The 12,473-nt window shown below is 40.0% G+C and overlaps 1 protein-coding gene across 17 annotated transcripts in view; it reads left to right on the plus strand.

The window, feature by feature from the left end:
• The window catches only part of MAGI1 (membrane associated guanylate kinase, WW and PDZ domain containing 1), a 578,678-nt gene that overhangs the window by 341,102 nt on the left and 225,103 nt on the right, over nucleotides 1–12,473 (plus strand). For all 17 annotated transcript variants that reach the window (XM_031470689.2, XM_031470691.2, XM_010987364.3 and 14 more), the window contains exon 2: nucleotides 6,040–6,156. In XM_031470689.2, coding sequence (XP_031326549.1) covers nucleotides 6,040–6,156 — 117 coding nt within the window. The remainder of the gene's footprint in view (nucleotides 1–6,039; nucleotides 6,157–12,473) is intronic.

Here is a 12,473-nt window from a genome sequence, read left to right on the forward strand (position 1 = left end):
GTGACTGTAAAACTAGTAAATTTGTATTTCAGTTTATAATTTTGTGTTTTAAACACTAGCCTTTATAAATCTAAACTGCTGTGGGTTAAAAAAAATTTTTTTTGCAGGTTTTTTTCCAGCTTTTTTTTTTTTTTTTTTTTTGCTATAATAACTCTACTTCAGTGTAAACCATTTATGTTACTTTAATAAGTAAAGCTTTCCTACAGCTATAGTCATTTCTTGAGAAAACAGTATAGTAAAGCAGGGTCACCTGGAAGTGTGATTAGTTTAACATCGTTTTGCAAGCTTTTTTCTCAGACTTGAAAATTTGAAGTGTATTAAAGTCTGAATTCTAATGACAATGAAACACTATTCTTTGGCTTTCTAGATATCCTGGAGCTTGTATGATGCGAGGAGAGTTGTATTTTGGCTTCTCAGTCAGAAATGGATGGATGAAGAGGACTCAAAAATATCCTCTGTAGAAACCTAATTTCTTGAGCATAAAGATTATTTCTGCTGATTAGCATTTTCCCTTAGGGTCTACATTCTAGGGTATAGAGATCAGCCCAAACAGAGACCCCTCATAATCTGTCACCTTAAAAATGATGCTTCGGGTTGAGTTGGCAAACCACAATCTAGCATGGGAGAGGAAAATCTGGAGCAACAACACAACTCAATTATCTTAGGGGATTGTTTCCTGTTTAAATAATGAAAAGCAAAGTTTGTAACGTAAATAACTAATGAGGGAATCATATCCAGAATATATAAAGAGCATCTTATCAAGAATAACAAGACAGCCCATTAGGAAAATTCACAATGTCAACAGGCAAGTTATATGAGAGGAAATATAAAGACAAAAAAAAATGATAGAATGTTCAGTTTCACTAGTAATCAATAGCTGTAAATTACGATAACAAGAAGATACCATTTCATTTTTATTAAATTAGAAAGATTTTCAAAAGACAGACAGTGCGGAAAGAGTTAGTGACTGTTAGTTTGAAGGCTGCCTTACCAAGTTGGCTCTGGGCTAGAATTTGGGAACTTGGATTTCAGTAGGGTTCCTTCTGTTCCCAGCACTAATAGTGGCTCACTACGCTTTAACTGTCATGCAAAAGATAGACTTTATGCTTTCCTTCTGTAGTCTGGAGCTTGGTTTCATGCCAGGCAGAGGCTGCCTGCGTGACCATTTCCTAATAAAAACCCTGGGCCTTTATGTGTAATGCCTTGAGTGTCTAATGGGGCACATTTCACACGGTGCCCTGGGAATTAGAATGACTCCACTGGGGAGGGGATTCTTGGAAACTTGCATCTAGACTATGTTGCCCCTTGAGTCTTTTCCCTTTGCTGATAACTGCTTTGTGCCCTTTTGCTGTAATAAACCATAGCTTTGAGTACAACCATATACTGAGTCCCGTGAATTCTCCTAATGAATCTTCAAATCAGGGAGTGGTCTTGGGACCCCTGACACACTAATAATAGCAAATGTTAGCCTGAGTGTGGGCAAATGGGACCTCCAAGACTTTTGGTAGAAAGGTAAATTGGCACCACCAATTTGGAGAATTTAGTGATATCTAGGTAAGTTAAAGATGTGGATCCAGGTTTAAATAGTTTAGAGAAAAAGAGCATTCACACATTTGTTAAAAATAAAAAGTACTATAATGACACTTATTGCAGCATTGTTGTATTGTCAGCAGCATTGGAAATAACCTAATTTTCTCCAAAGGAGAAATAAAATTGGTATATTTTTAGATGGAATATTATGCATTATTTAAAATAATTAAACATTACATTGATTGACATGGGTAAATTTCTGTAAACTAATGTGAATTTAAAAAGCAGAGCTATATTGTAAATCTAAAAGGTACAGAGTGCCAGAAACATACATTGGAAAATACAAAATAATGGCTAATCTAGGACAGGGTCTAAGCCCTCACTTTCCCATTTAAATGTATGAAATTGTCTTAAAAAAAGCTCTGAACCCTTTTCTTGGAAAAAGTTCCACATACTACTGACCTATGTTCTCTTTTCCATTTGCAAAACAAATCTTGAATTTCACAGAAAGTCAAGATGCTATGACAAACTCTCTAGCAATTTATTATTTCATTGGCTCATTGCCCTTGACAATTAGGAGAAGATTTATAGACATGTCCCCTGAATAATTGACAATTAATTTGAGATTAGATGCCCCAAAAGTACAGTATTTTTAATGTAATGTGAAGGTTGAGGCTTTTCACTTATAAATGTCATGGAACACAGAGTAAATGTTAACCGGCAGCGTAGTTAACCCTGCCCTTTTGCACATCTGTAGTAGAGAGGAGTTTCAGTTTGATGATCATAAAGTTTAGCTAGCTTGGCTAGTTTTAATGTAAAGCTCAAATGTAAACAAAGAGTGTTTATGTCTTAAGAATGCTTCCAATCTGTATGCCCCTGATTCATCTCGATGGATACTGCATATGATCCGTAAGGATCTATGTGGGGTAAAGAGATATTGGATCCCATAGCATCGTTATGGCTCAAATGATAACTGGCAATGCCTTTTTATTGTCTAGAACTCTGGTCTCCTAAGAGGAATATAAATCCTACGTTCTAAGAAATGGAGATTTTGCTGGAAAACACTCTTGTTAGCCTTTTGGTCAAATTCCAGAGCGTCTAGACCTAGAAGTAGAGTTGTCAGGTGTGACTATCAAATATCAGTGATTTACCAGTTGGTTTTATTTTCTGAACTACGCCTCCAGTACAGTGCCAGGAATATACTAAGTATGCACTAAATGTTAACTAGTTTACATGTGTCCAGACAATTTTAGCACAAGTAGAGTTTTATTCCCTTCTAGAACCTCTAGAAGTCTCCTTTAGTCCAAATTTCCCTACACCTGTATTTGTTTCTTGTCATTTCTAAGTCCATAGGTTTCATATTTGTGTGCATTTTGAAAAAGAGTTAACAGTCCATCTTTGGACTGATCTCAGCTCTTCCCCCAGTTACTTCAGCAGTTGTCCACTCTGCATTACTATGATAGTCTCCATCTTTCATTAAGTGCTTTTCTCTTAGCCAGGCACCGTCTGAATCTCATTGAATCCTCACAACAGTCTACAACAGAGCTACTGGTACCTCAGTGCTCTATTTTTACAGATGAGAAGAGCAAGGTTCATAACTTGGGTTCACCAGCTAACAAATAGTGGAACCAGGATTTATATTCAATCGTATCTGTCTTAACCACCAAGATTTACTCCACCTTTCTTACAGTTTATCTCTCTCATGGGAAATTGAAGACTAAGCATGCAAAACAGAGCCTACCACATAGTCATTCAATAATTATTTATATTTTAAACTTTTGAGACTGATTTTATTATAGTGTAATCTACATGCTGTAAAGTGCACCGATTTACATATAGTTCCATAAGTTTTGATAAATGTATAAACTTGTGTTATCAGTACCATGGTTAAGATTTACTGTATTGGAACCACCACCCCCCCACAAGTTTCCCCGGACTCCCCCTTTCAAAAAAGTTTTTATCTTGAAATCACTGTAGACTCTCAGTAAGTTGTAAAAGATAGGACAGAGATCCTGTGTACCCTTCACCCAGGTTCTTCCAGTAGTAACATTCTTACATAACTGTAGTACAGTTGGAAAGCCAGGAAATAGACTTAGGGACACTCCATAGATCTTATTCCCTTGTGCTTCTCTACGGTTAGTCTTTGCCTGTCCTCAGCTCCAGGGAAGCCTGAACTGCTTTCTGTCACTGTGGTTTAGCCTGTTCTAAAGCTTTACATGCAAATGGAATCATTCAGCATGTTCTCTTTCACATCTAGCTTCTTTTGCTTGGCATTATGTGTTTGAGATTCATCACTATTACTGTATTAGTGGTTTGTTCTTTTTAATTGTGCAGCATCCAATTATTTGAATATAATAGTTTGCTTATCCATTGACCTGTTGATGGACATTTGGGTTACTTCCAATTTGGGGCTATTATATAATGAATAAAGTTGCTGTGATGATTTATCTACAAGTTTATGTGTGTGTGTATCACTGAGTCACTATGCTGCACACCAGAAACTAACACAACATTGTAAATTGACTATGCTTCAAATAAAAATTTTTTTAAAAATTTGTTTTAAGGTTTAACTTGGGGGGAGGGTATACCTCAGTGGTAGAGTGCATACTTAGCATGTATGAGGTCCTGGGTTCAATCCCCAGTATCTCCATTAAGTACATTAATAAATTTTAAAAAGGTTTAACTTTGTAAGGTACTGCTATATTGTTTTCCCAAGACCAAGAACCATTTTCTATACCCACTAGCAATGAGTAAGAGTTCCTGTTGCTCCACAATCTTGATAACACTTGATACTGTCAGTCTTTTTAGTTTTTGCCATTCTAGCTGGTATGTAGTGGAATCTCATTGTGGTTTTAGTTTGCCTTTCTCTGATAACTCGTGATATTGAATATCTTTTCATGTGCCTAATGGATAATCATATATATTCTTTTATAAACTTCTGTTCAAACGTTGTGCCCATTTGAAGCTAGGGTGAGAAGTAGGGTGGGTGTTTGTTTCCTTTGTTCAGTAAATGTTTGATGAATAAGTGAATATTTATTGAATGACCTAAGATTGACCTGTGTATTTTCCTTTTGGCTGCTTGAAACCTTAGGTATACTGCAGCTCAAATGGAATAGTTCAAATTGGGTTTCATTAGTCTATTCTAAAATGGTCCCCTGTAGCAAGGAATCTGGTTTTGAACATGGTATTAAAATAGAGATCAGTAATTTCCTCCCCTAGGTAGGACATACCACTGTCATCCTCGCTCCTTACTCTTTCTGACCATCGGAAAATGAACATCTGACAACGTGAACTTTTGGGTTCTCATGGATACTGCTGCATTGCTGCATTGTTTCTCTAATGCTAGAAATGCTCTTACCTAATTTTTATCTTGCCTATAAATGGAAGGACAATCTTAGCCTTGTTATTTTTAGCTGTCAGTGAAGCAGTTTTCTCCATTAAGAGTGAATGTTAGCTAGAATGATCTACCAGCCTTCTGTTGATCATGTAGACTCTAATTTGTGCTTATAATTTTTTAAAACCTTTGATTACTTTCTTCTTCCTATGATACATTTTTTTGTAAGTTTTTTTTTTAGCTTTTCTTCTGTTAACTGTAGAGAATTAAAAAGAAATAAACACATAGACATGTCCAGGTAACAACTGTTTAGTTAACAACAATCATTAAAGAAACCAGCATGTATCTAGTGTTTGTAAATCAGCGCAGGACAGTAAGGTCTACATATCTCTGTCTGTCTATATAATGAAAACTGATGTCCCCTTCTTTATTTCCCAAACTCAAGTCCTTCTCCCTACAAACTGTCATTAAGATTTTCTGATGACTCCTCCCGTTAATACAGGTCTCTCCTTTTCTTTACTCCTTTTCGCCCAAAAGGGATCAGACAGCGTGAACTATTCCACATATTTTCCTGCAGCATCAACACATGAAGACCTGGCTTTCGCAAAGTGGTTATTATATGGATGAACTATACTTTGCTTAGTTGATCCCCTGGTGGTTGTTTCCAGGTTTTTTTGGATTTATTTTTATTTATTTGCTATTATAAAAATGCTGCAGTAAACAATACTGGAGATTTTAGCAGACTTTTACAGTTACGCCCATAAGGTAAATTTCTTCCAATTGGATCCCTGGTCAAAGAGCATTTTGTAATTTGTCAGCTATTGTTTGATTGTCATCTTTATGTTTTCCACTATTCACTCTCGGTCTAATAGTGGCTGTAAGTGTCTGTGACACTATTTAAAAGGGAATAGCTTTATTTATATTCTTTTTTATTTTAGCCTTCTGATATTATACGAACTGGTACCTCCAGTTTAATGCTGTTTCAGTGCTGTCTTATCTTTATTACGTTCTTGCTTGTTTTTTCCCCTGCAGAGGAAAACCTAAAGTAGGTCTTCCTGATAACAGGGTGGCGGACTGGAGTGGCTCCGTGTGGCTTTCCCACACACAGCTCTCAGGCCGCTCAGCCTTTAGGAAGCCCCACCGTTGATGCATTCTGTTTTATATGTTTCCTGCAGGAGGAAAGCTGAACAAGGACCTGCGGCATTTTCTCAATCAGCGGTTTCAGAAAGGGTCGCCCGATCATGAGCTCCAGCAGACCATAAGGGATAACCTTTACCGCCATGCTGTGCCTTGTAAGTAGCCAGTTTGGGGCATCTTCCTGCTGGGTGGGTGGGTGAAAAGCCCAGGGTAGAAAGAAGAGCCCAACAGCTGGTTCTGGAACCCTTGGCAGTTTGGTCAGTTAGAAACTCCCTAAGTCCAGGGAGTTGTAATTGACAATGGGACGTAAGAGGCTGTGCAAGGTAAATTACTTGACTTTTGCATTCTGGCTCTGCCACTTACTAGTTGAATAATGCCAGGCAAATTATTTATCCTTTAAGGTCCAGTTTTCACAACAGTAGAAAGGACATCTCAGTCATGCTAACTTCATAGAGCTGTTAGGAAGTCCATGGGGCGAGGCACGCCGATGCCTTTTGTCCAGCATGGGCGTGGTGTCAGTCTCCATAAATGTTAACCATCCTTGCCATCAATGCAGGGGACCAGGCCAGAGGCCTTCAGACTGACCTCTGAGGAGATCCCTGAATCTCTAGGGGTCCCTCAGGGGGCTCCCTTGTCTTCCCCGCCTTTATCAGATTCAGAAATCACGATCTCATGTGTCGTTTTGTTTGAGAAATAGTTTCCACAGGTTAAAAAACCCAAAGCTCCAAACCCATTAGATCAGGCCAGACCTAAAAAAGTAAGACTTAGAACATAGGGACAGTGACATCAGAGATTCTGTGTTCAGAGAAGGAAGGAAAGAAGGGAGGAAGGAGGGAAGTCAGTCCACAGGGCAGAGATGCTGGCAGCTTAGTGGTAATGAGATCCGACTGTGCTCTTCCGAACTACCTCCTTATATATAAGGTAAAAATCCTGGGAAGACATACAATTATTTATTTTCATTTAAAATAAGAAGAAAGAATGAGTCTGGTTTTCTTGCTTGGAAGTTTTCTTTTCTCCTCTCTATTACACAGTCTTTCAAATTTTGAAATTTATTTCTTAGAAATACCATTTTTTTAATCAAAAAAGGTGGAATAATTTGAAGTTCAAGGTACCCTGCTTATATTGGTATGATTTGTTTGCTATGAATGATTTTTCTTAAAAAATAATATTCTTTCAGTGATGTGCAAAAGCATGAATGTTTCCTCATACTGCTGCAAAATAATAAACAGAACTGATTTCAGGCATGCCATGGATCTGCAAGGACTTAGACTGGATGTCTAGACTGGGAGCTTTAGAGATCAGGTTTTAGAATAGCCCCTACCCTCATTTCACTCATTAAATAAAACCGAGGCTCCAAGAGGAAAGGAGGTAGACTACGAGTAACTTGGGTCAGGACCCCAAGGTTGCCTCTTTTCTGCTGAGCAGTAGAGCTGCATTTGACAGAGAAAATGCGATAATGTATCAGTATGACTCTCTGGCCCTCAGTTCTTTTAGTTGCAATGTTAGAATTGAAAACTCTAGCCCTAATAATATCCTAATAATAATTCCTTACACTTGGATTAATAATAATTTCCAATGTTAATCTCATGGATGAGGCAGGGTTTACCTTTTTATCTTTATTGGTCAAGAAACCAAGACAGGAAGATTAGCCAATAAAAACAAGACTAAAGGTGACCAGGACTTCAGGTCATGGCCCTGCCTCTGATGTACTGTCTAGTTTTAACATCCCTTTGAAGTTGGGGCTTTGAATACCCATTTTACAGATGAGGAAACAGAGTCACTGGGCGATCAAGTAACTGTTAAGTGGCAGAGCCAGGGCTTTAGGACTCGTAAGCCATCCAAGGTTACTTTTGTAGCTCCACCATGGCTGCCTCTGAAGTTCTAGGACAGCAGGTTGGATGCTGTATTGCAGATTTCAGTAATTGCAGAATCATGATTGTTCTCTGTGTAATTTTTCCCCTACTCAGATTCCAATTTAAGAAATGGGGAATGAAGCAAATGAGCACACCATTTCTTGACGCATCTGTGGTGTTACTATGGTTACATTTTGGCAAGCTTTTCCATTTATTTTTTCCACTGATTTATTGGACCTGACTGTGAGCTAACTGGCTTGATTTTAGCTTACCACTATGTAGGAACTGGGGCAAAAATGACCTCAGCCTTTTAAAAACAGTAGAAAATCACGTTTTGTTTTTGCTTGTATAACGCCGTCGGTATTGGTGTTTCATTTCTATGAAACCAGTCAATCAGGAATTTGGAAAGGGTCTTCCTACTAGAGAGAAAACAGGCAACATTTCATTTTATATTTCCTGCCTAAGACGGGAAGGAAATTCAGAAGAGGTCTGTTTCCGAGTCTGGCGCAGTGTGTGCCTTTGAACGTGAGTAAACCAGGGGTGACTTGGGACTCGGTTTTGGGCTTGGATAACTGGGACAACATGTGTATTTATTTTGATTCTTTGGCCCATGTGACTGGTAGAGACTTCTCTACCAAGCTGTTGTGCTCATGAATTAGGACCCCCTTGATTTGGAGTGTGGGTCCTGCCAATGGTGCTTGTGATGCTGCCCCAGGGATTCAGGCTCCTGTAATCTGCGTTTCCCAGAACTTCCTGCTGCTGATATTTCAGTGACTTCAGTCTTTTGAGAACGGATGACCTCATGAGCAGGTGCTTGCGAGCTGGAGCAGACTTCTTTTCCTGTACATTTTAGGAGGCTCACGTGTGATGAGCAATGAACAAATAAAGCCTGTTTGTTCTCAAGTTCTTTTTCGTGTCATCATAGTGTATTAGAGCCGTCTGGGCACCGTGATGGACTTTGCCATTCAGGATTTCATTTTATCCTGTCTTTGGCAAAGACAATGCAGGTAATAGCATCCTTATTTTATAGGAAAGAAAGTGAAGCAGCAAATGTAACTTCCTCAAAATCATACCAGTTCTAAAAGCGACATTACTCACTTCTCATCCAGTGCTGGCTTTTTTATCAGCCTTATTGAGATACAATTCAAACAGCATACAATCTGCCCATTTAACCTGTTCGTCCTGTGCTATTTTTGCTACAGTTACTACGATTCTCCACTCTTTTTTTTTTTTTTGCCTTTATTCAAAAACTTATATTATTTCCACAGTATGAAAAAGGTCATTGTAGTTGAAATTTAATTCTATTTACCATTGAAAATCACCACCCCCCAAAAAAAATTGTGGTGAAAAAAGAGAACTAGACGCAGGATGAGTCAGAAGCTGTGATGTGGAGTCTGAGGGCTGTTTAGTAGCTGTTCAGCCTGCTGAGAGTCACGTAACCTCTCTGAGTCTCCTTTACTCCTCAGTATCATGAAACTCAGAATACCCACCTCAAGTATTGTTTCTCCAAATACTGACAGCAGCCCTAGGAGATGGGTCCGTTAGAGGAAACAGAGGTGCAGAGGGGTTAATAGCTTGTTTAGAGTCACACAGAGAGCGCATGGCATGGTCAGGGTTAAGCCAGTTGTCTCTCTCACTCCTGTGATGGGTATAATTAATAGTTAAGTGACTAGAGCAGCATAACACGGACCATTGAGAATGAGAGAAAAAAGAGAAAAGTTTTTCAGTGCTGAATTTCATGGTTTTAGCTGTTTCAAATCATGGGGCTTTCTGTCTTGGGGTTTGGTGCTAGAAAAGGCGCCATACCTCAAAATAAAATAAAATAAAAACAAGTATCTTCTGTCTGATTTTCATGTGGCTCACTGGTGCTTACAATTGAATTTTAATAATCACTTAATGATGATTCAGCTTAAAAAAATCATTATAGGTTTCTCTTGGGACATCTTGGTTTATTTATCTTATTGTTCATTAGTTCTTTGGTTTTTTTTTTTTAAGTGTACCTATGGAAAACCACCTTAAGATAAATGGATTTGTGGTGCATGTAAACATCATCTCTGTTGCTCGCTTCTCACATTGCTCAGAATCATCTGGGTCGTATTCCTGTCTTCTGCCTCTCAAATTCTCTTTACATTCCCAATCCCCTCCCCCTCAGTTCTTTACTCATATATTCTTCATCCATTTCTCGAATACACCCGCTGTCTTCCTGTACCTGAGTACGTTTAATTCCTCCTGTTTCCCCATTTTTCCATCTGACCAGTTCACAGTCTTCTTGTAAGTTTTAGCCTAGTTGCCGCTTCCTCCAGGAGGGTCTCCTTAGATTGGGCCTGTTGCCTTCCTCACTGCTCCCAGAGGTGCACCCACATCCCCCTGACCCTCTTAGACCACATAATGGGCCTGCCATGTGTCTGTCTGTCCGATTAGAATCTTAACTCTTCTGAGGTTAGGACGGTCTGTGCCTCAGTGGGTTACCCACAACCTAGCTTACTGCCTGGACCGTGGGTTAAGTATCTTGTTGGATGAATGAACAAATAAAGAAATGGGTAAAGATGCTCTTTGTTTTTCCTGTTTTGTATTTATTTATTTTTCTTGATTACTTAATATTTGGGAGAAAACAGCAGAACTGCTCTTGCCATAAAGTTTTCAGAATAAAGGGCAGGTCCGCTGCTTGCGCTCCGAGATGGCTGATAAGGACTCTGCTGATGACTTGGCTGGGAATCCAAACCCAGAGGAAAAAAATCAAGGCTCCTCGTGAGCTTGGAGCTGGAGTGCCCATTCACAGCTCCTCCTAATTACAGTCTAGATATTGCTGTCCCTCCTGCACTGATAGCCTTCCTGCTTTATGACTTCTTGTCCTAGCTGATGTGACAACATCTGAGATTCTTGCTTCGGAGTGGCTGCTTTTTCCTCGGAGATAAATGTCTCACCTGACAGGCCTTGTCATTTGCTCTACTGCTGCTGTCAAAACGAGCTACAACTCATCCGGGCGTCCCGGGGCTCCGGAGTGCTGAACCACACCCCTCCCACTCCTCCTGCTTTCTCTGAGCTCGACACTATGCAACGCATCTTTCTTTTCAAGCAGGGGTCGTCTGAAAGGGGAAAGGGTAGGTCAGTTTTGTTCTGTAGCTTAACACTTTGTTGATCGAGGCTCTCACGGACCCTGAGACCACCGTAACCTGTGTAAGAGGCCCTGAGCATTGTAAAGGTACCATATTCTAATAGGCATGTTAGCATCTGCTAACCAACAGTTGGCATTACTTACTGTTTTGAATGTGACTGTGATGTCTGGGGCATAGACTACCTTTGGTACTGTTTGAACCTGTTAGCTTCTCTGAAGCACGGCCGTCTCCTGTACTGCTTGCCTAGAGTCAACCCCTTCTGCGATATGAACTTGACTAGTGTATCCGCGAGAGGCCAGGATGTAGAACAAGGTGTTGGAACCTGGCTTCTTTCCTGGAATGTGCGTCTCTGTGCTCAGGCTGTGTTTGACCCAAGAGGAAGGTTTCAGGTCCAGCGTTCATGAGGTTGACAGTTCTGTAAGCAACCCCAGGACTGATCAGATGAAAGTCACTGGGAACTTTCTCAGGCCATTGCCCTTGTCTGCTTACCAGAGTAAGTGCTGTCTAGTATTAAAGGACAGCTTTAGCCTGTATGAAGCCTAGCTTCTTTGCAGAACTCTGACAGGTGACAGTCGGAACAGCTCTCTAGGTTTTGGACTCCTGCTGTGTACCAGGTACCCGACCATGATGCTTGTATGTATGTCACCTCTCACTCTGGCCTCACGGAGGACACACAGACTATTAAAGATCTGAACTCCAGCTCACTGGACTCCCAAACTCTCCCCCTTTTCTATTCAAATGCAAATGTTTGTCGCCTATAATACGATCAGCGTATGTCCTCATCCATCCTCCATCAGTTTCTTGTCTTTCTCTCCCCTTCCTTTTTACCCATCAGTATTCTCCCATGTGCCCCTGGCTGGTCTGCAATCCGGGGACTCCTCCTACCCACTGACCAACCCCCTTACTGCCTACATCTGATTTTGCCTTCCTTCTCCATCGAAACTTACTTGTTCTACGTTGGTCTCCCATTGGGTTTTCCTCTAAAAAGCCAAGAATTAGAGCAAAGAAGTGGTGAATGACTTATATTGTGGTGTTGGGTTCTCCATCCTACATACTGTGTGTATTTTAACACATAGGTTTACATGTGGTGCTGCTAGAAACACCCTGTATAATGGGATGTTCTGGCAACAAAGCAGATTTATAGGTAGGGATGAATTCTTATGCTTTTGGTTTGTTTTTGTACTTTTTCTATTGTACACATAGAAAACCCTTGAAACATGAGATTGTCTGTATCAAGGGGATTTCTCCCCCTGCTTGCAAGTATAAACTGAGAAAGTAACCCAGTAGTCTAGGCAAAAGGTTTTGTGCCAAATTAAAAAAAAAATGATGGGATTAGGAAAAAACCCTTTTTGTTTAGATGTAATCCAGAGTTAGAGTTTGGGCTCGGATACCTAAGACAAATGTTCATGCAGGTGCATGTCGGGTCGGGCATTGAAAGGTCATGAGGTAGGCAGGACGGTTCTCTGATATTCTCATGACACCCATCTGCTGAAAGTCAGGAGC

The sequence above is a fragment of the Camelus dromedarius genome, chromosome 17, assembly GCF_036321535.1.
Source record: "Camelus dromedarius isolate mCamDro1 chromosome 17, mCamDro1.pat, whole genome shotgun sequence".
Taxonomy (NCBI): domain Eukaryota; kingdom Metazoa; phylum Chordata; class Mammalia; order Artiodactyla; family Camelidae; genus Camelus; species Camelus dromedarius.